Raw genomic sequence first — 23,666 nt, 5'->3', positions numbered from 1 at the left:
GCCTCCGAAACTACTGTGGCCCAGGCTTTCCGGCCTCCGGGGGCGGGGCCAGTGCCCTCACTTAAAGAGCTCTTCTGCCCTGCCTGTGCTTGAGTCTGTCCCCTGTGGTCAGTGAAGAGTGGATGGCTGGAAAGGGAAACTGAGGCAGGGAAGAGAAAGCAACATTGGTACAGCAAAGGAGATGGAAGCGAGGCCCCCCCCCATCCCCAGAAGCTCCCAGGCACTAAATGGGGACCTGCACAGCCTCCCTGCCCAAGTGGAGGTCTGCACCCCCAGGTGAGGGCACACAGACAGCCCCCCCATACCAACTCAGCAGCGATTAAGGAGGGGACTAATAAGGCCCTGCCAGGTCAGCAGCTCCAGATCGCAGCTTTTGCCCCCCGGGGCCTGGGCCTTCGAGCCCAAGTCACTCCATGGCTGCAACCAACACCCTAAGGCTACCAGCAAAGGCAATCGTCCATCACGGCCAGTTGACAGCGCCCGGGGCACCGTTCACTCTGTGTTTTGAGGCATTTACTGATTCTTTTGAAATGTTCCAAGTAGTTGCCTGAAATATCCACGCTGGCTTCTTAAAAAAAAACAAAAACCACAAAACTGCCAAGATTCCCTTTGCTCTCCATCTCCACTCCCGCCTACCTTCAGAATGGTAATATACATCTCTCCCCCCCCCCCCCCCCCCCCCGTCCCCCCCCAACCCCAGTTTGGAAAATTCCCCCCCCCCCCCCCCCCCCCCGTCCCCCCCCAACCCCAGTTTGGAAAATTCCCCTATCCCTGGGGTCGAGGCTTCGTTCTCACATGGAGCGGGCCTCGCTGGTCTCCTCCTCCTCGCCTAAGAACCACACCGGAGGCAGCTCTCAGCCTGGGGCCACCCTGGCCTCAGAAGCTGCCCTGAGTCAAGCTCGCTGTCCACCCCTCCCACCCCTTACCAGCTTGTGCCAGGAGGGAGGGAGTATGGCACACCTGAGAACAAGGCGCACCTGGTGGGTGGGCTTCCTGCAAGCCCAGCCATCAGTGTGCATGGCAAGCTGTGTGCGCCACTCTGCTCTCCCACCCCACCCCTCCCCAGGGTCCTTCCCAACCAAGGCCTTCACCGCCACCGGCCCTAAAGCTCTTTTTCAGTTGTCAGGTGGATGGGGCCATTGGGTGAGATGCCTATGCTCCTTTCATGGGCCTCAGCCGCCAGAGCCTTGCCCTCCCTTGTATCACAGAGGCCTCAACACAGCGTCTGGCACACCTCTCCTTTGCTACCTCCCCCTGCCATCTACTGACATCCCCATGCAGAAGGCCCGAGGGTTGGCAACCAGTGGCCTTCTCTCATCCTATACCTGCCGCCATGGCAGCCGGGAGCAACGCAAGCTCGTCTCCTCTGGGCATCTTTTCCTGGAAGCACCCTGCTCCCCACCCCGCTGCCTCTGACCCACGCATCTGCGGCTTAAGATGCGACAACACCAGCACCTGGCTTCGGCCCAAAGTGACTCTGTTTCCCTTCCCCAAATCTTGCATCAAGAGGGTGATGGTAACAGCAGAGAACTGGAGGAGTCCAGGGATGGGGCAGAAGGCAGAGGATCCCAGGCGACAGCCAGCCTTGTCTGTCATTCCATGGAGAGTCCCTGCACCCCAGCTACCCGCCTACAGGAGCTAATCAGGCTTTCTCCTCAAGACAGAAAAACAAACGCAACATGAACTGACAATCAAAGCGGCCACAGAGGGCCGGGGGGCCGCCACCGCCTCTCCCTGGGGCTCGGCTTCAGAGTGTCTCTCACCTGTCCTTGCAGAAGATGTGCAGGCAGAGTTCTTGATCACCCCCCTCTGGCTAACCTTTGACCAACCAAAGGCTAGCGTACAAAGGGGGGCAGCCACACACGCAAAGCCTAAAAGTAGCCTTAGATATTTCCCTCCAGCCTGCATGGCCACCTGCCAGTGGCTTCATCCCAGAAGCCATCGTGGCATCCAGAGTGGGAGAAAGAATGAGGACCCCAGTACCCTCCAGCTCCCAGGGAGGCTGGGAATATTGGGGAGGAAGCCTGGGGCCCAGCCTAGAGGTTTGCCATCTCAAGACGAAGCAGGAAGAGAGGGCGCTGAAGGCTGGGAGGCCATGGGGCTGGACACACAGGCTGGCCAGAGTGAGTGTGTGCATGCACATGTATGTGTGTGCGGCTGCTGGCAGGGGTGGCCAGCAGGCACGCACAGAGAGTGTCAACTACAAAGTGCAAGTCAGCTACCAGGACCCTACCCCCACCTAAGGACAGCTGGCATCAGCGATCCCCTCCTGAAGTACAGAGGTAGAACAACCGGTAAAGCGGTAGGGAGTGGCCACGGAGGGTCAACGGATGAGGCCCTCTGTCAGTGGATGGCACCAGGGCATGGTGGGGGGGGAGGGCAGGCCTGGCTCTGGTCTCTCCCAGGCCTGTGGTTAATACACCTTATGCCATTGGTGGGGAAGGGCCTCTGTACCCCAACTTCCCAAGCCTTCCTCCCCTCCAAAGTCAGCCCCGTGGGACCATCTGGCCGCACGCTCCTTGTCTTTTTTGTTTCCTTTTTCTCTCAAGGGCAAAGCAATCTCGAGGGTCAGAGTGACGGGACCACCCCCCACCTCCCACCCCACCCCCGCTGCTGCCGCCATCTGAGACCTGGTGGGCTGACGTGGCCTGGGGAGCCAGGCCAGGTGCCCACTGCCCACCCACCTCGTTTCCAACTCCACCACCAGGCAGGGGGGCTCAGCCATGAGACCCACAAACCCCACCACCACCACGACAACAACACAAACCAAAGTGCACTGCGAACCGCCCTTCGGCCTCCTTCTTGTAGGTGCCTTGAAACTTCAATGTTGAGATGAATGTGATTAACTATTTGGTCCTATTTTCTGTTTGTCTGTTTTCATATAAAATGTCCAAGTCCACCTGCCTCGTCCTTTCTTGAAATAAATAGAAAGATTTAACTTTTACAGTCATTTCGGCTGCCGACTCAGCTTGGTTCAGTGGCCCAGAGTACCAGGGACCAGGTATCTGGGGAGTCCCAGCTTGGGGAGGGGGGAGGTCTACTGCCACAGGGTGTGGCGGGCAGTGGGTCAGCTGCGGGGGGGGGGGGGGGGGGGGGGGGGGGGGGGGGGGGGGGGGGGGGGGGGGGGGGCGGGGAAGCAGTGCGCAGCTCCTAGCTCCATCAGCACAAGGAGGGACATGAGTTGTCGTAACCCAGCCATGCAGGGAGGCCTAGCAGCTGGAGCGGCCTCCAAGAGGGTCTCCACCTCGGATTCATTAGTACAGCTGCGGATTATCCCCTAAGAGGCCCCAGCAACCATGTGGGCACCCAGATAAGAGCAGAGCCGTCTGGGCATTTGGGAACACATGCTCGTTCAACCACCCTGAATGAACGCCACCCCACCCTTGCCCCGGCCCGGATTTGTCCCTCAGATGTCCCTGTTCCCTGCCTGGGCACACCCACTGTGCTCACAGCTCTTATCTGTGTATCTCACACAGGGGGGGTGTGAACAAGAGCAATTTCTGCTAAATTTAACATAAAATAAGAATTTCCTGCTTCTGCCATAGCTCCGACTTCCTGTCTGGAGAGGAGCTGAGGTTCATCCTTGGGTTTCAAGGATGCAGTTCTCTCTTCACGTCCCTCGGTGCAGGGTGGCCAGGGCAGCTGGGGTGACCTTGGGCACTCTGGCCCCACAGATGTCTCTCCCCACTCCATCCTCCACCTCCCAAACCCCACCACCCCCAATCCTGCAGGGCAGAGCTCATTCTAAAGATTCAGTACCAGCCAGGCACGGGTGGCTCAGGTCTGTAATCCTAGATACTCAGGAGGCTGAGATCAGAGGATCCCAGTTCAAAGCCAGCCCAGGCAGGAAGTTTGTGAGATTCCTATCTCCAGTGAATCAGAAAACCAGAAGTGGCGCTGGGGCTCAAATGGATGAACACTTGCCTTGAGCTGAACAGCTGAGGGACAGCACCCAGGCCCAGAGTTCAAGCCCCACGACCGACCAAAACAAACAAAAAAGCCATAAGTGGAGCTGTGGCCCAAAGTGGTAGAGTGCTAGCCTTAAGCCAAAAAGACCCAAGAACAGCACAAAAAAATAAAGAGCCAGCAGCACCCTTGTTGTCCATTGGGGACAGGATTGGGTCTGCTGAGGGATCTTTCTAGAACATGGCTGGCCAACCAGTCAGGTGCCAAGTTCCCTAGGACTACTACAGGCTGGGGCCAAGGCTGGGGCGAGGTGGGAGGGGGGTGTCCTGGCCGGGACTGGGGGGTCGAGGGGAGTTGCGTTAGTGCAGAGGATGTGCTCACAGGTGAGGAGGACGGAGGGACAGGGACAGGAGGCCTCTGAGGGCCAAGCTGTCCGGGGCCCAGGCTGCGCTCCCCCCCCCCCCCCCCCAGACCCATGGAGCGATCGTTTCTGGGCAGACCCTGCCCTGTCTTAGGTTCTGGTCCTTGGGCTTCTCCACAAAGGCCCTGGAAGGTTCAGCGTGCCCTACCAATTCCTGAAAATCTCCCAGACTGGCTCATGGTTAGGGTGCAGCCGGGTAAGACTCTATATGGCTGCCTGCCGGCCACGGGGTGCCCTAAAACCCCAGACTCCCCCACTGTGCGTTTACATGATACAGATCTTATAAACTCTCAGTTCAAACAGGAGTGGGAGGAGTGGGGGTGACCCTCACCCCCTCCATGGCTTCTCCCCTGTACCCAGCCCTCGGTCTTTCCCAGTTATCACTGGGATTCTGGAACTTCCCTTCTCCAGACCCCACTTCCTAGGAGGGGGATCTCTGGTCTCATAAGCATCCAAGTTCTGTGGCTGATTCACAGTGCTCTGCTTAGGAAGGTCCTGACCGGAGGTGAGGCCACCCAGTGAACCCCAGAATTCAGACTCAACGGATGTGGATGGTGCTGGCTTATCCAGTTCCAAAATAAAGCGCCCCCTCTCCCCCTGCAAAGCAGCCTGCCACCTCCCCAGCCTCCTCCACCCGCATGGTGGTCAAGTGCTGACACAGCCGGGCCTCTCCCCACCCCAGCCTCCGGCCTCCTCGCCCAGTGCCTCTGAAGGGCCCCTCTCGCCCTGAAGCAAAGGAAATAGGTTCTCTCAGCGCTAACTGACAGCGCGAATGAAAGCCCGCTCCCCCCGCCGGGATTTACAGGGGAAGTGAAATCTTATTTGCACCGCTGCCAAGCCGGGACGCGATGAAATTATGCCTGGAGAGGAGACCCGGGCGGCTCCTCGAAGAAGCGGCCGCATCGGAGATGGGCTTATTAAAAGCCACAGTGGCCACATTTCAACCTGTTTCAGGTGTTAAGTAATTTACTGCCACCCAGAATTCGGTGGCAGCTTTTTATCATTTTGATTTCCGCGATGCAGGAGAATGCATCTCCAGATCTCTGCCCAGAGAAGCGTGGGTCTAAATACTCCCTCGGGGCTCTGCGGAGAGAAGGGGGCGGAGCTGAGGGTGGGTCCACCGGAGTACCCCATACTTCAACCCCCACCCCCACGCCTGGCCAAAGCTGAGAAGGACCCTATGGTCAGGTTCTGGGATCCCTATCCCATCCACATTTGGGGGTCCCAGAGATCCCCTGCAAAGACTCTCGGGAAATTGTCTGAGGTCAGTAAGCACAGGCCTAAATTCTAGTCAAAGGATCAAGTCCTTGCTGAGCTCTGCTCAGGTCGGGGACACAGGACGCAGAGCCACGTTCTACTAGTAAGTACCAAACACATATTCCTGGTTTGTTAATGAAAATCTGGCTGGGGAACGTAGCTCAGTGGGTAGCATACCTGCCTGGCTTGTGTAAGGCCCTGGGTTCTATCCCCAGCATGAGACAGAGACAGAGACAGAGGCTTATGATCTCTAGTGGCTAACAAGCAGTTGACTGGCATGGGAGCCCTGGAGGGGAAGGGCAGCAAGCAGAGCCCAGCTTCTCTGAGCATCCTAGAACCTGGCCCTGGGCCCTGGGCCATCTCCGCACCACAGCTGAGAGGTTCAGGAGCCACTCCCTTCACTGTGCTGCAGATCACCCCGAAGTTCAGGAGGCTGAGCCTGATCTCCAAGAGCTCAGAACAAGGGAACCTGTGGTCTGGGCCCTAGGTCAGGAGCAGCCCGGGGTCCTGGCTCAAGACTGGGCAGAAGGCTGTTGGATGCCTGGTGGGCTGGGTTGGGGGGCACTAAGCCTATCATGAAGGCTCTAGGGGTTTATCTGACACCCCCTTTCTCTACCTGTTTTCAGAAACTCCAAGAAGACCAAGGGGAATCTTCAAAGTTCAGGCTGAGCCCAGAGCAGAAATTCTTTAATTAGCTTTCTCTTGGATGGGGGCCCTGGCGAATGGATTAGTCATCGTGGGGGCAGGGGGGAGGGGCCGGGTCCTCTTTAAAGCAGAGATTACAAGCCCAGGGTGACGAACCCCGAACCCCGTGGCTGTCTCCAGAGACGTGCTTCCTCTGAGCAGCCTCCCTGCCCCAGTCAGGGGCTCCCTGGGGAGGGGGGGCGGGCAGATGGGACTTCCCTCCGGAAGATGCTGAGGTGTTCTCTATTGAACCCAGTCTTCAGGAAGCTGCACAGAGACACATTCGGCACAGCCTGGGCTGTGCGCCTGGGTCTCCTAATGAACATGCGTCTTTACCACGTGACCGTCTGTCTGGAGCTATAACTTCATCATGGGTGGGGGGGACTTCCTGAGGGGGTGCCCATCTGTGAGAGGCAGGGTATGAGGACCACGGGTGCCAGGTGCCAGGCAGCTGTCACCGTGTTATACCTGCAAGGTGGGGGGCACCGTAGGACTGATTATGCCATTTCGAAGTCAGCAAACTGAGACCCACACAGCAGTGGGCCCAAGGCTGGAGTGACAGGGGTGGCACTGGCACGGGCTGCCAGGCCCCCCTCACCACCCTGAGTCCTAGGGCCCCATGAATCCATCACTGAGCACCAGGGCTGTAACCCTGCCACCCTGCTACAGCTGAGCACCAGCGAGGGGGCCCCCAAATGAGGAGGAAGGTGGCCCCGCGCCCGCCTCAGTCGGAGGACCTGAATGAGGAAGACGGCAGGTTGAACACTAGAGCTGCGAGAGGAAGTTGTGGGGCTCCCCACTGCGGAGCTCCACGCTGGCATCGCCGGGAGTAGCCCTCCATTGTCTGATTTCCAGTGGACAGGGAGGTGGGGGTGGGAATGATTCAAAGACTCTGGAGACCCCCGCTCCCCAGGACTGGGGGTTGACTGAAGTGTGACTCCTGCTCTCTCCCCAGACTCTCCATCAATGGATACTCCCCTGGGGGGGGGGGCACAGTGGGCTCTGCAGATTAGGTGCAGCTGAGGATGGCACCTGGGCCCCGCAGGAGCAGTACCAAGGCCTATCCACAGCCCCCTTTTTGGCCTCTGTGCCAGGGCGAGGCTGGGAACCCCGGGGGAGGCAGCCCCCAGCCCTATGCTCCAGGCAGGTCTGCCCCAGGGTCAGAGCAGATCACCCCATGTGACAGTGTGGCACTCTGCTGCGAGGGGCTGGAGAACCGGGGCAGGGAAAGGCTGTGCTGAATGCCCAGCAGGTGCGTGTCAGGTGGTGGCCCTGTACCTGAGGAAGCAAAGGAGACACCTGGACAGCTGTGGCCCTGCTGCATGTACAAAGGAGCTTTCTTTGTGTGTGTGTGTGTGTGTGTGTGGTGTGTGTGTGTGCATATCTAGTCCTAGGGCTTGAACTCAGGGCCTGGGCACTGTCCCTGAGCTTTTTTTTTTTGGCTCAAGGCTGATGCTCTATCACTTGAGCCATACCTCCACTTCTAGATTTTTGCTGGTTCACTAGTAATAAGAATCTTACAAATGTTCCTGCCTGGGCTGGCTTCAAACTATGATCCTTAGATCTCAGCCTCCTGAGGAGCTAGGATGACAGGTGAGAGCCACCGGCGCCCAGCTAAAGCAAGCATTTCTGAGCATCTACAACTTGCTTGGTGAGGCACCTGGAAGACACTCAGAGAAGGGTGACCCCAAGATGGCACCTGAGCTTCAAGAACTGACATCAGCCCTCTCCCCCCACCCTAAAGCCTGCCTGGCGGGGAAAGAAAGATGCCTCTTATTTCAATTAGCCTTTTCTTGATTACAGACAAAATTCTGCCTCTCTTCACTTGCTTACAGGCTATTTGTTTTCTTCCTCCTGGGACTCGTCTGTCCACATCTCTCACTCATTTTTCTTATTGATTTGCAGATGCTCTTCACATCGTCAGAAAGGGGCAGAGAAGCGACTTCTCCTGGGGTGGGAGTAGGGGGTGTCCTGGGAAAGGGGGGAAGGTACAGGGGCGGGGAGGGAGTTTCTGGATGCATTGGCAGATTTCTGTCCCCCTCCTGGCTCCTGGGAATACAGGCAACTCTGCCTGAAGATGGAGTACTTGGCCAGGCTTGCCACCAGCCTCGCCAACCCCGAAGGCTTCTTTCTTCCTTATATAGGAAGTCTGAACTGCTAGTGGATGGCAGGGTGCCCCAGATGGCGCCCTAGGGGGGCATTGAGCATAGGAAGACATCAAGAACAGGAAAGCTAGCCTGGCACTGGTGGCTCACGTCTGTAACCCTAGCTACTAAGGAGGCTGAAATCGGAGGATCTCAGCCAGTCCAGGCAAGAAAGTCCATGAGACTTTTTTCCCAATTAACCACAAAAAAAAAAAAAAGATGTAGAGCTAGCTGTGGCTCATGTGGCCTGAACCACTACCAACCTTAAGTGGAAAACACTAAGGGACACCCCCAATACTGGCACACATACACACACAAAAAGAAAGGAACAAAAGCAAGAACAGAAAGACCTTCAGGCTCCCAGTCAGGTGGAGCCATCAGAAGAAAGGTCCCCAAGCTCAAGCCAACACTGGCAAGAAACTCTCCTCCCAATCCTAGCTCACAGCTCCCCTGCCCCACCTCTAGCTAAGTGACCCTAGCTGGGGACAGCTATACCTGCACTCCATCTCTTGCCCTGAGTCTCCAAACCTTTCAGGGCCAGAATGAAGCCTGCCTGCCATTTATTCCCACCCCCCAGCGTGTCCTATATTTCAGCAGACAAACAACACAGGCCATAAAACTGATTTCCAAAGTCTATAAAGGCAATAACATTTAGGGAGGAAGGAAAAACAAAGCCCCTCCTCTCCCAGACAGAGGCTGCAGGGAGCCTTCGGGGCCCCTTCGGCAGCCGGGTGGCTCTCTGGACACCTGCAGACATCATGTGCCAGGTGGTAAATGGCCACTTGGCACCCTCTCGGGGCCAGCAGAAGCCGGAGTGCCTACAAACAGCCTTCTTACCCTCTTTCCTGGTGCCTCGCCTCCCTGACAGCCCTGGAAGCTTGCCAGTGCTGCCCCTGACCCTCCCACCAGCGCCCTGCAAGTACCAGGGGCCGTCTGAGGGCACATCCCCGAGGCCAGGTTCACCTCTGCCACCACCAGAGCTGTGGGCTGCCAGAGCTGAACGGCCCAGGAAGCACTGGGGGGGCAGCCATACAAGGCCCACCGCGTGCAGAGGTGGTCGCTGGGGAGCGCAGAACATGGCCCTGTGCTGCTCACTGTGGCCTCTCAGTGGCCAAAAAGGGCCGGGCTGCTCAGCTCTCCCAACACCCGCTGTGGGCTGTCACCAAGTCACTAACCAGAGCCCCCAGATTACACACAGTGGGCCCCCACTCCTCATACATCCATCCTCCACCCACCCGTCCATGTCCTATTCTGTGCCCCCCCCAGCAAGACGGAAGAGGGGAAGGGGTCTGCCTGGAGGCGGGACTCACCCTAATCCCCCGACTGTCCCTTCCAGATGAGGTCAGAAGTCACCTGGGACTAAAATTGCTCCTTTGGGGCCATCTGCTGTGCAGCTAACAGGAGACCTAGGGGAGCCCTTAAGTCAGGGGTGGGGGACCCCCCCCAGCCCCAGAAGTCACTCATCTTCTCCTGAGATTAAAACTGCATGACATGGCATTAGCCACGGCCTCCAGCCTGACTGCAAAGATGTCAAGTCCTCCAGCGGGCATCTTCCTGCGCACACCCAAGGACCAGGCGGGGGGAAGCAGGGGGCTGGAGAGGTGGGGGGCAGCTGTGGAGGGGGCTGGGCTATCTATAGTGCGGACCAGGAGGAAGGCTCCCCTCCCAGGCGCTGGAATTTATGCAGCCGCCTGTGCGACTCCCAAGGCGAGACCAATCTCCAGGCCACTCCTCTCAGCAGGAACAAGCCTTGCCTTCAAATCCACGGTGACACATTTTTAAACTCCAATATTAAGGAGGGAAGGATTGCGCCGGCCCCCTGAGGGCACCCTTATTAGTCACAGGCTCCTGTGAGAGACACCACAGAAGCAAGACCCTGTGGGCCTGGGCAAGACGGAGGCCCAGAGGCCAGGCACCGAGAAGGACGGCAAGGAACACAGTGGTACAGACGAGGGCAGAGAGGCTCCTGACTCAGACGCAAAGCCGTGCATGGGGGCGCACTTCAAGAGTGAGGTGTGACGGGCTAGGGGGCAATGGATAAACCATTTGTGGAAGAAATAAGGAACAGTTAGGGTTCAGTCCCCAGAAACACGCACGCACGCACGCACGCACGCACAGCATGCAGGATGCCAGTGGCTCACTCCTGTCATCCTAGCTACTCAGGAAGCTGAGATCTGAGGATCATGGTTCAAAGCTAGCCCGGGCAGGAACATCCAGGAGACTTTTATCTCCAATAAACCACTAGAAAACCAGAAGTGGTGCTATGGCTCAAGCAGTAAAGCGCTCACCTTGAGCTGAAGAGCGCAGGGACAGCACCCAGGCCCAGAGTTCAAGCCCCCCACGACCAACCAAAAAAAAAAGCAGTTGGTATGAGGACTAGAAAGAAAAAAGGCATTATTATTAAAATTGGTTTCTAAATGGAGAATTACACATCTAAAATTCTGTTTTCCTTTGTTTTTGTGCTGATAGTGAGGCTTGAACTCAAGACCTGGGCACCTGAGCTCTTTTTACTCAAGGCTAGCATCCTACCACTTTTTTTTTTTTGGGTCCGGTCATGGGGCCTGAACTCTGGGCCTGGGCGCTGTCCCTCAGCTCTTCAGCTCAAGGATAGCGCCCTACCACTTGAGCCACAGCGCCATTTCCGGCTTTTTTCTTTTTGCTTATGTGGTGCTGAGGAATCGAACATAAGGCCTCATGCTAGCACCCTACCACTTTTGAGCCACAGCTCCACTTCCGGTTTTCTGATAGCTAGCAGTGACAGTCTCACGGACTTTCCTGCGCAGGCTGGCTTCCAACCCCAATCTCCAGATCTTAGCTTCCTGAGTAACTAGGGTTACAGACGTGAGCCTCGGTGGCCAGCTCTGTTTCCCTTTTTGTGATAGCTTCTAGGAAGCTCCAAGTCCCCTCTCATTTTCGGGTGCAACAGATTTGTCCCTAGTTCTAAGGTGTCATCTGGGTGGGAACCAAGTTGTCCTACGTATGCAGCGGTGGCAGGGTCTATAGCTAGCAGAGGGTCTGTCCACAACTAGACAAGAGGCTGGTGGGTCAGCAAGCACATGCCAAGGCCAAGAGTCCCAGGAATGGCCAAGAGCATGGCCACATTCCAAAGAGATGCCTAGGATAGAGCCCTTATCTATTGGGTTTTGTTTTGTTTTGGTGGTTCTAGGGTTTGAATTCATGATCACACTCACTTGATTTGCTTGTCCAGCTGGTGTTCTGCCAGTTGAAGTATGCCCCTGCCCCCCAGGCCAGGCTTTTTATTGGTTAGCTGGACATGGAAGTCTTACAGTTTTTCTCCCAGGGCTGGTCTTCAACTACCATCCTTCTCAGCCTCCTGAGTAGCTCTTGAATGACTGATTTTTTTTGTTGTGGGTTAGGTTTGGGTTTTTTGTTTTTGCTTTTTGTAGTTTTTTTTGTTTTATGTGGTACTGGAGATGAGATTGGGGCCTCATGCTTGCTGGGCAGGCGCTCTACCACTGAGCTGTTTTAATGGTACTTCGTTTCACTGTGGTTATTTTTCAATGGGAATCGGTAGGTTAAACACTTTTTCAAAAATCAATTCCATTTCACATGCCACTTCCTGCTCACGGCAGCCCCCTTGCACTGAATTCCAAGCACCTGGCGGGCATTCACTGCTTCACCCTGAGCCTCCTTCTCTCTGGAGTACAGACAAGGAAACTGAGGCTCAGGGGAAGGTGCATCCTGGCCCAGGTCATGAGAGTGTATTAATGATAGGCCAGGGAAGATTTGAGCCCTCTCTTACCTGACCCTGATGTGGCCCCGCTCTGCACCGTGGGGTGCCTGCCTCCTTGTCAGGATGAGAACAAGGCTGAGTAGAGGCCAAGGCTAGGGAGGCCACGGAGGCCACGGGGTGGGAGGTGACCCTCAGAGGTCCCTCCAGGAGCCCTCCAGACCCCTCCCTCCCAGGAAGCTGTCCCTCTGACTGCAGGCAAAGATTTAGCTCCTTTGACAATAGCTGCTGAAGCTCCGTGGCCAATGTCAATTCTGGCCATTTGCTTGGTAGATTTTCATGTTCCTGCTTCTCCTCAGTAAGGTAGCTCTTGCTTTTCAAAAGGGATGTGGCGTTTGATGGTGTTTAAGCGGTACGTGAAATACAGCCAGGCGGCAATAATAAAGCAGACGCGGGCCCTGCTGGCAGAGGACGCTGACAGCAGGCGCTCCTCTCCCACCTGCTACCCCGACTCCCATTTTGATGGCTATCACAACGTCTGGAGAGGGTGGAGGTGGCCTGGGAGCAGAAGGAGGGGGACACCAGTGATCAACACTTGTTGCCACGGGGAGGGGGAGCACCACAGCCAGCCAGCCACCGCCCTCCCCCGCCCCCAGCTCTCAGCCTCTGCTGCCTGCCTCCCCACAGTGATCCTCTGCCCTTCATCCTCCCCGTCTTCCTACGCAGCATAAATAGCAGGTCCCGCCCCTGCCCGCTGAGGGGAGCGTGGGTGAGAAGTCCACGTGTGGTGGTTGTGCCGGGCTGCCTGCCCGGGGGGAGCCCCCAGTTCCTTTATGTCCGTTTTTCCTGGAGACCCACTGTGCAGGCAACCTGGGACTCCCCACCATGAGACCCCCCACTCCCAGTCAGGGAAGACACAGTCAGAGGCTCAGCCTTGTCCTTTGAGGGGTCCTGGTCTAGTGGGCTTCACCAGTAACCCCAGTCCCTATGCACACAAACCCAGCGTACTAGGCAACAAGGCAGGACTTACTTCTTGGCTCAGAGTCCTGAGGTCCACATGGGGAAACTAAGGCCCGGAGAAGGGCCTGCCAAAGTTCAGTGTGCCTTGTAAGCAGTCATGGCCCAGGCCACCAGAGCCATCCTAGGCCGGCCTGTGCCCACCCCCAGGGATGGCACCCCAGCCCAGCCAATGTCCCCCACAGCCGCCTGGAAAGCTGCACTTGGGTTAGTAAGACTTCAAGGAGCAGGGGCTACAATGATGCTACCCACCTTGGATGTCACCAGAGTCTGAGGACACATCAAGACAGATGATTTGCAGCTGGGTAGCTCACACCTGTAATCCTAGCTATTCAGGAGGCTGAAGTCTACAGGACTCTGATCTCCAATTAACTACCAAAAAAGCAGGAAATGGAGCTGTGGCTCAAGTGGTAGAGCATTAGCCTTAAGCAAATGAGCTCAGGGACAGTGCCCAGCCCCAAGTCAAGCCCCAGGACCAGTACAAAGAATTGATTAAGCAGTGCCAAAGGGAACATTTTGATATACCACCTAGGGGACAGAGGGCATTCCCCCAACCCATGTCCTCAAGGCCAGGAAACCTCCAATTTGAAAGACAGTGGTTGTCGGGGGGGGGACATCCCCTTACCCACCCCACACCAGCCCACAATGCCCTCAGGGGATAAAGAGGCCATCGCCCCTACTCCACAGCCCCACAGAGCTAAGCAGAACAGCCCCGCTGACTGAACCCCACTGCCTGGGGCAAAGCTGACGCCAGAGGCAGCAAGGGCAGTGGGAACAAGCTGCCTTTGGGGGGGCTCTGCACCCCCACACCGTGCTGGGCATTTTATACACAGGGTTGTACTTCAGACTCCTGGCCCTGGGGGACAAAGCCTGGCATACACCCACCCCTCTTCCAGACAAAGACCACGAAGAATCAGAGAGGTGAGCAGACTTCCGGAGGCCAGAGTCAGCGTGCAGTGCGGCTGGGATCCACATTAGGTCTCAGACCCACCGTGGACGGCCTGTGGTGGGTGGCGTAGGAGAGGGGGAGCAGCCAGGATCTCCTACATCTAGGCTATGTGGAATGGGGGGAGGCGCTTAGCCCTGGGGAGGGGGGCCCCACAGCTGGGTGGAGCCACCCACCTTTCGTCTCCTAGGGACACACAGTGGCTAAGCGGGCAGCCTCAGCCAGGTGAGCAAGCCCAAGGCTGCAGCTCCAACCCTTTCATGCTTGGCCAATTTAATAGCCCCCATTAATTTCAAAACACACACATTCCCACAAGCTCTGGCCTCCATGGCCCAGTGCTCCGGACAGCGAGGACACGGCAGGCGCACAGGTGCGGCCGGGCGGCTCCAAGGACGGGAAGTGCTGGACAGAGTGCACTCCGGCTGCCCTCTTCCTAACTGAGAGTCTTTCCTGAATGGGAGAAAAGGGCCCAGAACACAAAAGGCTCACAGCCAAGCGTCAGGAGGCCTGGGTCTCAGGCTATGTCTTGTTGCTTTCCTGCTGTGTGACCCTGAGCAAGTTGCCAAACCTCTCTGTGCTACAGATAGGCTCCTGATAGCCTTGTAACCTCCCCCCACCTCCGAATATCCCCAAGACTAGCCCAGGAACCACATCCCCAACTATGAAATCAGCTGTCCCTCTTCCAGCCCAGAGAGCTAGTGGGGAGAGGGCCAGGCTGGGGCAGAAAGAGGGGGGCCCCCACAGCAGGTCCTGACATCTGACCAGCTCTCCAACTTTGATCACACATTCATTTACCAATCACTGATTGAAACCCAGGACAGAGTTCAAGAGCCCAGAGCCCAGGGTCCCCCCACACACACACCCCTCGCCCCTCCACTGCCCAAATCCCTGTGGAAACGACAAGAAGATTCTGGCCAATCAGCAGGCACTTGGCCAAGACCTTGGGGAGGAAGGACCTTCCCGGGCCGCCCGAGTCCCGCCCACCGGCCCACACAGCTCACTGGACCAGGTCCTGAAGGCCCGGAGGGAGCCTCAATAATTCAGCAGGGATTCATCATTTATGAATTTATGTAACCACGCTCGACCTTGTGGAAGTGAGCCACGCTGCTCCCGGAGCGGGGACATCAGGGCTTGGCTATGGCTGGCTGCTTTGGGCTGCTCACCGGCGGGGGGGGGGAGCCTGAACCCCCCCTTACAGCCCAGCCCCCCCCCCGTCACTGAAGGATGGAGACAGAGCGAAGGCAGTCCTGACCATGTCCTCTCAGCTCCCAGTGCCAGCACCAGGCTTTCACTCCTGGCCCAGACTTTTGTCCGGTGCTGTGGCCCTGGGGGCCCTCGCTTGGGGGTGTTCAGGGGTGACCAGGCAGCGGTGCCCACCACAAGGTTCCATGGATCCCACAAACCCTGGCTTGAATTCAGTACCCCACACTTTCACTTATCGGCTGGCACTCTACACCTGAGCCACGCCTCCCATCCCTCTCCACTACTCTTGGCTTCCAAGCAACAAGGACAGAAAACCCAGTCTGAGAACCAAATTTCTCACCTAGGGGAAAAGAGAATGAAGAGCAGGTGTCCCTACCCCACCTCACTGAAGGAACCAACAGATTCTCTGGGGGCTCAGGAGTCTGGCACATCTCCTACTCCAGCTCCACCACCATGCTGTGTGGCCTTAGGTGAGTTGCTTCATGTCTCTGAGCTTGTTCTCCCATTAGCAGTCAATCATATCAATGGTACAGAGTGGGCATGAGATATAAATACAGCCTAGACTTTCCGTCCTGAGTACCCTCATCCTCACCATCTTGTATTCCCCACCTCTTACCAATTCCACCCAGCAAACTTCTCTAGCAGGCCTGGCTGACCCCTCCCACCACCTTCTTCTCCCCTCACAACTTTAGCGACACAGTTCAAACCCGTCAGAGCTCACCCCCCCGTAACCCTACCTCTCACCCTTCTCAGCCAGCCTTGCCAACTTCCAACTCAGCCCCCATTACAACTCAATTGTCCCCTCTTCCAGAAAGCCTTCCAGATTGCCTCCCACCCCATCAGGCGAGACGGACCCCCATGCCTCACCCCTTGGCTTTCCTTCTCATTCACACCCCCCCCCTTGTATGCGATTACAGCTTACGTGTTTGGTAGCCCGGCTGACCCCCCCCATACACACACTCCTGGTGCCCAGAAGACCTTCCATCTGGGTTTGCTGGATGAATGAAAGGCCTCGCGTTCTAATTCAGCTCTGCCACCTACCCTTTTAACACGTGCGCCTTGCTCGGTGTGACCACTAGTCTCTGGGGGATGGTGAGATCACCCCGCAGGCTGGGTGTGGTCAGGGGTCAGCCCTTTGTGGCCTCTGACACAGAGGGGCTGGAGGAGGAGAAAGGGGAGGGGGAGCACAGGTGGGGCCGTGGGTACTGCTGTCCAGGTCCTGTCCAGCAGCAGGGTGGGCAGAGGCCTCCCTCTGGCCAGGCTGGGCCCCCTTCGCTCTCCCCCGCCCCCACCCCCCTGCACTGCAAAGTGGTGCTGCTGTTGGAGGCCGAAAGCCTCAGCAAACGCATTTAAATCTGAAGTGACAGATAAAGCGATTTACGACGACAGTTTAGCGTCAGATCACTTCCCACCAGGCAGCCCGCGTCCCCGCGGCCCCCAGCTTGCTAGTCCATCAAGCCGGTCTCTAAATCACTGGGTCCAGCCTCGGGGGGAGGGGGGAGGGCCGGGGGAGGGGCGGGGCCCGGCTGGGCAGCCCGCTCCTCACCAGGCCGTGCCAGGCTGGAAGACAGGAAGCAAGGGTTTATGAGGGCTCAGAAGAGGGGCACGGATAAGAGGCTGGCAGATTCTCACAAATCAAAGCCCCAAGACTTAAGGAAACAGAGCGCCACTCATGCCTTATTTTAAATAAATAAGCGGCTTAAAAGCCTCCCTGTGCGCCCAGCTTGTCGCGGTGAAACATAGCTTTCCACCTGTTCTTCACGGCCCAGCCTGCGTGCCCAGGCCCCTCAAAGGCCTCCCCGGCCCCCCTCGCCGGCCTGCCACCTCCTCGCAGAATTAATTGGTCCCTGTGGCGTCACACGTACTTTATTCAGACCTTTCTTCCTCCCGGCGCTTTGGCACATTATAGTCTACTTAGTTGCTCCTGACGTCCCCAGTATTAATTTACTGGGGGAGATATCTCTCTCTCTCTCCCTCTCTCCCTCTCTCTCTCTCTCCCTCTCCCTCTCCCTCTCCTCCCCCCTCTCTCTCCTCCTACCCACCTTCCCAGACTCCAAGGTGCCAGCAGGAGCCTGGCCTCTCCGAGAACCTTGGGTGCCATCCTGAGCCTGCTTTGAAGGGAGAGACTCCTGTCTGTTCAAGTATCACACCTCTGCTCTGTCTTCTTCTATCTCAAAGGCCCAACACCAATCAGTCCCCTGGGCTGGCCAAGAATGGCAATCTCTGATTTTTTGTTTTGTTTTGGTTTTGGTTTTTTTTGGGGGGTCCAGTTGTGGGGCCTGAACTCTGGGCCTGGGTGCTGTCCCTCAGCTCTTCAGCTCAAGGCTAGCACTCTACCACTTGAGCCACAGCACCACTTCTGGCTTTTTTCTTTTTGCTTATGTGGTGCTAAGGAATCGAACCCAGGGCCTCTGGCATGCAAGGCAAGTGCTCTACCACTGAGCCACCTTCCCAGTCCTGTTTTGTTTTTGTTTTTTGGTGCTGGTCCTGAGGCTTGAACTCAAGACCTGGTCTCTGTCCTTTAGCTTTTGTGCTCAAGGCTAGCTCTCTACCACTTGAACCACAGCTCCATGTCTGGCTTTCTCATAGTTTATTGAAGATAAGAGTCTCACAGACTTTCCTGCCCAGGCTGGCTTCGAACCACAATCCTCAGATTTCAGTGTCTTAAGTAGCTAGAGTTACAGGCATGAGCCACCCACATCCAGCAAGAATAGGGTTCTTTCTTTGTCAGGTTGGGAAGGTGGCTCAGTGGTAGAGTGCTTGCCTAGCATGCAGGAAGCCCTGGGTTCAACTCCTCAGTACCACAGACACAGAAAAGGCTGGAAGTGGCGCTGTGGCTCAAGTGATAGAGTGCTAGCCTGGAGCAAAAGCAGCTCAGAGACAGTGCCCAGGCCCTGAGTTCAAGCCCCAGGACTGGCCCCCAAAAAGGAATGCAGTGCACAGACCTTAGGCCCATCTCTCCCCAGACATAGCCGTAGGGGTCACAGGCCAAGCTAGAGAAGCTGGCTCTACCCTCTAGCAATCTCCCTCTCTACCACGGGGCCTCAGGGCCTCCCTGACTTATCTCCATGGCTTGGCAGGCCAAGTTAATTAAGATGGATGTGGCGTGCCCCTGTGGGCAGGAGCCGTGGCCGGCACAGATGGCAGGGGCCTGTGACTCTCCTGGGTGCTGCCCGGCAAGCGGCCTTGGCCACCAGCCAGTGGGGACAGAGCTGGGGAGGGCCCAGTGAATTTGTTGTGTCTCCATGACCTCTAGTCCGGCTGCTCACCTGCCAGGCTCCCTGATCTGTTCTCTTCCCCAGCATCCCCACTCCAGCCACACACCACGCATGCGCATCTCCCAGCACACGCCTGCCTCCACCGCCCCATCACAGCCCAAACACTGGGCAAGCAGAGGCCAAGCCCAGCCCTGGACTTAAAATGCCAGGTGACCAGGGAGAAAACCCCAGCCAAGTGCCTGTGGCTCACGCCTGTAATCCTAGCTACTCAGAAGGCTGAGACCAGAGGATCTCTGTTCAAAGCCAGCCCCAAGCTGGGCGTTGGTGGCTCATGCCTGAAATCCTAGCTACTCAGGAGGCTGAGATCTGAGGATCGAGGTTCAAAGACAAGTGGTAGAGTGCTCACCTTGAGCTAAAGAGCTCAGGGACAGCACCCAAGTCCAGAGTTCAAGCCCCACAACCGACCCCCCAAAAAAAGCCAGCCCCAGCAGCAGGAAAGTCCATGAAACTCTTATCTTCAATTAAGAAAAAATAGTTGGAAGTGGAAATGTGGTTCAAATGGTAGAGCATCTACCGTGAATAAAAAACCTCAGGGAAAATGCCAGCCTAGTACAATAAATAAAACCTCAGGGAGAGCTCCCAGGCCCTGAGTGCAAGCTCCAGAACCAACACACACACACACACACACACACACACACACACACACACACACACGTCCCATTTCCAAGTTCCCAGGAAAGAATGAGGTGGGAGATAGGAAGCACTCTGAGGCCTTCCAAGGTGCAGGGACATGCCCATGCCGTGCCCTCAGCTTCTCAGGCTGGGGGACCCAGACCCAGATCCCCCTTTACATCACAGGCCCTCCCCAACTCCCCTGCTCCGCCTCCTCATGTCCTCCCAGCTGGAGTAAGGACCAGGTGGTGACGCCCATCCCCATTTGGCAGAAGGAACAAAAAGGGACACCCCCCCACACACACACACGAAACCCAGAGGCTCTGGCTGGACCTCAAGCCTCCAGCCCCTCCTGAGCCCCCATCCATCTCCATGGACCACCAAATCCCCATGGGACCAATGCTACCCCCGGCTTCAAAAAATAAGAATTTGAAAATTCTCACCCCGAGATAATTGCTCTCTCCTCCAGCCCATTGTGGTGGCTCCGTGGTTGGAGCTGAGAAGCAATTATTCATGGCTAATGATTATAATCAAGTCAAATAGAATTTAATGGACACGTATTCTCTTCCTGCTTGAAACTTTACATATGAATTAAGCACATATGGGTTTCACGAGGCACAGACGCAGATTTATGCAGCCTCCAGAAGCCCCGCGTCGCCAAGACTTTTTATTCCGCTAATAAACAGGCTGATTTACAGCTCCGCGGGAACCTTGATCTCTGCTGCCCCCTGGTGGGCGGCAGGGCTGGGGGTTGGAGTCCACACCAGGGGAACCCCTGGGGACCTGGAGGGGAGTCACAGAGGGCCCCCAAGGTCTGACCAGGGCCAAGGCTGTCCTGATCACTGGGGACACAGGCTCTGGATAGGAATCTGTATTCAAGACCTGCTTCGTCAACTACCAGGCAGGTGAAGCCCTTTCTAGAATAGGGAGAATGTGGGAAAACACACCAAGAGATGTGGGTAAGTTGAGGCAAGCAGGAAGGGGAAGTTGGTGAGTACAATGCCCATGGCTTTAGTCTCAGTAACCTGGGACAGGGTGGCTGGCACTGGGTGAACACGCACAGCTCACCTGCCCCAGGAACTCGGTGGCTGGCAGGCCCAGGGAGAAGGAGAGCCCCCAGCTCCACCGCACTTTCAGCAAGGAGCTGAGAGCACTACATCCAGTCAGATCAGTCACAGGGCGCTTAGGAAGAGCCAAGGGCCAGGCCTGAACCTCTGGAACCCGTGCATCCTCAGTCCCAGGGCCCTCACCCGACCCCGAGCCACATCACACTTTTCCCTCAGGTCCCTTTGTGCCTCAGCAGGAAAAGCATTGGGCGGGTGCCTCCCTCCCCCTGCCAGTGACTGGCAGTGCCTGGCCCCCAGCTTTGTGACTGCCCCTCAGTCAGCCCAGCCCCGTCGGCCCCTAGCAGCAAGAATGCTCTCCCGTGCCGTGCGGTTGGCTCACAGCTGCAATAATAGCTACTCAGAAGGCTGAGATCTGAGGATCAGGGTTCAAAGCCAGCTCGGGCAGGAACGTCCATGAGACTCTGATCTCCAATGAACCACTCAGAAAGCCGGAAGTGGCGCTGTAGCTCAAGTGGTAGAGCACTTGCCTTGAGCTGAAGAGCTGAGGGACAGCGCCCAGGTCCAGAGTTCAAGCCCCACAACCAACAAAAAACAACAACTCTCTCCCCCCACAAAGCCACCAAGGTGGCCGCCAGCCCCAGTGTGGCCGCCTCAGTGTCTCTCCACATGGGCTTGCAGACCTCACTGCACATGAGAACCCCCAGCAGAGAACCACGATGACCCAAGTGCCCCCCCACCCCAGTGTGAACTCCTGTGTGTGGCTCGTCACCACGCACCTGCGGCAGGCCCGACAGGGGTGGGGACACAGTTTACGCCATTAGGACACCAGTTGGGAGACACACAGCGCAATGATACCACTGCCAGGCACGCCATGCGGACCCAGATGAGCGGGCATCCCCTCCGCCTGGGCACTTCAGGAGAAAAGGGGGGCAGCAACAGCATCAGCAGGACCGCATGGGGGCCGTGGAGGCACAGGGCCTCTAGTCAACACGGGGGTCAGACGCCGCTACTACAAGTCCACGGGGAGTCAAGGAGATTCCAGAAACTTCTGAGTCTTTCCTGATACCCTGGGGCAGCCAGGAGAGATGCCTGCTCCTGGGACTCAGTGGCTACAAAGAAGAGCCTGAGCTCCTGCTGGACCTAATGTAGCCTTGACACCCCGTAGCTGAGCGCCCCCCCCCCCGCAAAGCCCTTCCTCAGACCCTGTGACCTGGGCCGGAGGAACAGCCACTGGATAGATGGAGGAGCAGCTGCTCTCCTCCCCCTCCTCTCCGTCTTCCCCACCCTCCTTCCCCTCCCCCCTCCTCCCTCGCTGGCCCCCAGAGCAGCCACCCCGACTTCTCATCTCGATGAACTGTCAGATGAACTGTCAAGCCAGCAAGAGGCGACTGGCCGCCAGCAGGAAGCTGCGCAGCTCTCACTTCCAGGGGCTGGAAAGGCGCCAGGGGGGCCGGGGGAGGGGGGGCGTGCTGTCCACAAGCTCCCACACCTGCCCAGCTCCGAAGTGAGCAGGGCGGGTGGAAGGAGAGTTGCCACAGCTCTCCAAGCATGGATCGGGCTCGGGGGTAGAAGGGGGGTAGAAGGGGGGCTGGCCTCCGCCCCATCCAGCTGTGCCCCCCCCTCCGCCGCCGCTAATGGGTCTCGGAGCTGCTGCGAGGCGGCGAGGCAGAGCATGCCCCCGACCCAGCAGGTCAGGCATCCCAGGGATGCGGAGGCTAAGTGGCCACCACGCTGGGTCCCGTGGCGCCAGCCTCACATCCTCACCCGGCACCCCGGCGCCTCTGGGGAACCAGACGGCGCCCACACATCCCTGGCACGGCAGACCCCGGCAGAGGCAAACGAAGTGGCCACCCAGGGCCTCTGGCTCAAGCCAGCCACTCACCGGCGTTGACAATGGCGTCCACCTCCAGCTTGGTGATGTCACCTCGGAACAGGGAGATCTTCTCGTTCAGCTGCTTGTCCTTCTTGTACTGGGGCTCCTCTACCTTTCCCGTCATCCCTGGAATGGGGAGGGGAGGGGGATGTGAGGGTCACAAACAGGGCCTCTTCCTGCCAAAGGACACAGCCAGAAACCCCATGCCAGGCCCAGCCCTACCTCAGGGCAGCTTGCGATGGTGACAGCCCACACCAAGTTTGCGCATGCTGGGTGGCAGGTGTCTGGGGACCTTCCTAACCATGCCAGGGCAGGGACAAAACTGATGCCAGCCGGGCGCCGGTGGCTCACGCCTATCACCATAGCTACTCAGGAGGCTGAGATCTGAGCATCGAGGTTCAAAGCCAGCCCAAGCAGGAAAGCCCCCATTAGACTCTTATCTCCAAAAAAAAAAAAACACATTAGAAAACCAGAAGTGGTGCAGTGCCTCAAGTGGTAGAGCGCTCCCTTAAGCTGAAGAGCTGAGGGACAGCGCCCAGGCCCAGAGTTCAAGCCCCAGACCAACAACAACAACAAAATAAATAAATAAATAAAGCTAAGGGACAAAGCCCAGGCCCTGATTTCAAGCCCTAGTACAGGAGAACGTGAGGCTGGGGGAGGGCAGTGACTTGCCCCAGGGTCTGAGGGGGCCAGGCCGCATCCCAGGGCCTGGTATCTCATCCAAGCCCTGCCACTGCAAACCAGCCCACCACAGCTTCCAATTCCAGCCCCAACAACCAGGTAATGAGCAGCAGGTGGCTTACATGGTCTAGGGCAGGCTTCCTGAGGGTCCTGGGGGATACAAACTACACTGGCCTCGGGCGGTGTTAATAATTAAACGAGGTGACAGCGCAGGGCAAGCACTCAAGCAGTGCCCCTGGAGTCTTCCCGGCAGAGTTTTACAAGCCTGAGTGTGAAGGGGCCACCTGGGCAGCAGCAGGCGGACCTACCTTTCGCCATCTCCTTCCATGTGGGGATCTTCTTCAGCCTGACGAAGTCTTTGCAGAAGTAATGCTCCTCCCTCTGCTTATCACTCAGGCCCTTCAGAAAGGCTGGGTGGGGGGCGGGGGAGAAGGAAAGTCAGGACACCTGGGGAGGATCGGGGTCCAGGGCAGCTCACACCCAGGCCCCCTCCTCCTACCCCTCCTCCTGAGCACTCCAGCCACAAGCAAGCCAGCCCTCCCAGCTACCTTTTCACAGCAGATGTGAGTGGAGGCAGGCTGGGGACAGGGGCAGCACTCCCTCCCCCCAGTATCTTACCCCACCCTCATTGCTGAAGAAGAAACTGAGGTCCAGGGAATCACTCAGGCCCTGCAGACCCTGTTCAGAACTCAAAGCACAGGTAGCTCACGTGGATAATGTTAGCTACTCAGAAGACTGAGATATGAGGATTACTGGTCAAAGCCAGCCTGAGCAGTCAGTGAGACTCTTTTTTTTTTTTTGGTTAGTCTTGGGGCTTGAACTCTGGGCCTGGGCGCTGTTCCTCAGCTCTTCAGCTCAAGGGGAGCACTCTACCTCTTGAGCCACA

At 57.3% G+C, this 23,666-nt stretch overlaps 1 protein-coding gene across 2 annotated transcripts in view; it reads right to left on the bottom strand.

Moving 5' to 3' along the window:
* The window catches only part of Macrod1 (MACRO domain containing 1), a 139,330-nt gene that overhangs the window by 107,241 nt on the left and 8,423 nt on the right, over nt 1-23,666 (bottom strand). For both annotated transcript variants that reach the window (XM_013020939.1, XM_013020938.1), the window contains exons 2-3: nt 23,089-23,190; nt 22,109-22,225 (exon numbers count right to left, since the gene is read on the bottom strand). In XM_013020939.1, coding sequence (XP_012876393.1) covers nt 22,109-22,225; nt 23,089-23,190 — 219 coding nt within the window. The remainder of the gene's footprint in view (nt 1-22,108; nt 22,226-23,088; nt 23,191-23,666) is intronic.

The sequence above is a fragment of the Dipodomys ordii genome, unplaced genomic scaffold (assembly GCF_000151885.1).
Source record: "Dipodomys ordii isolate 6190 unplaced genomic scaffold, Dord_2.0 Scaffold54, whole genome shotgun sequence".
Classification (NCBI taxonomy): domain Eukaryota; kingdom Metazoa; phylum Chordata; class Mammalia; order Rodentia; family Heteromyidae; genus Dipodomys; species Dipodomys ordii.
This window is presented reverse-complemented; position numbering and strand designations above follow the sequence as displayed.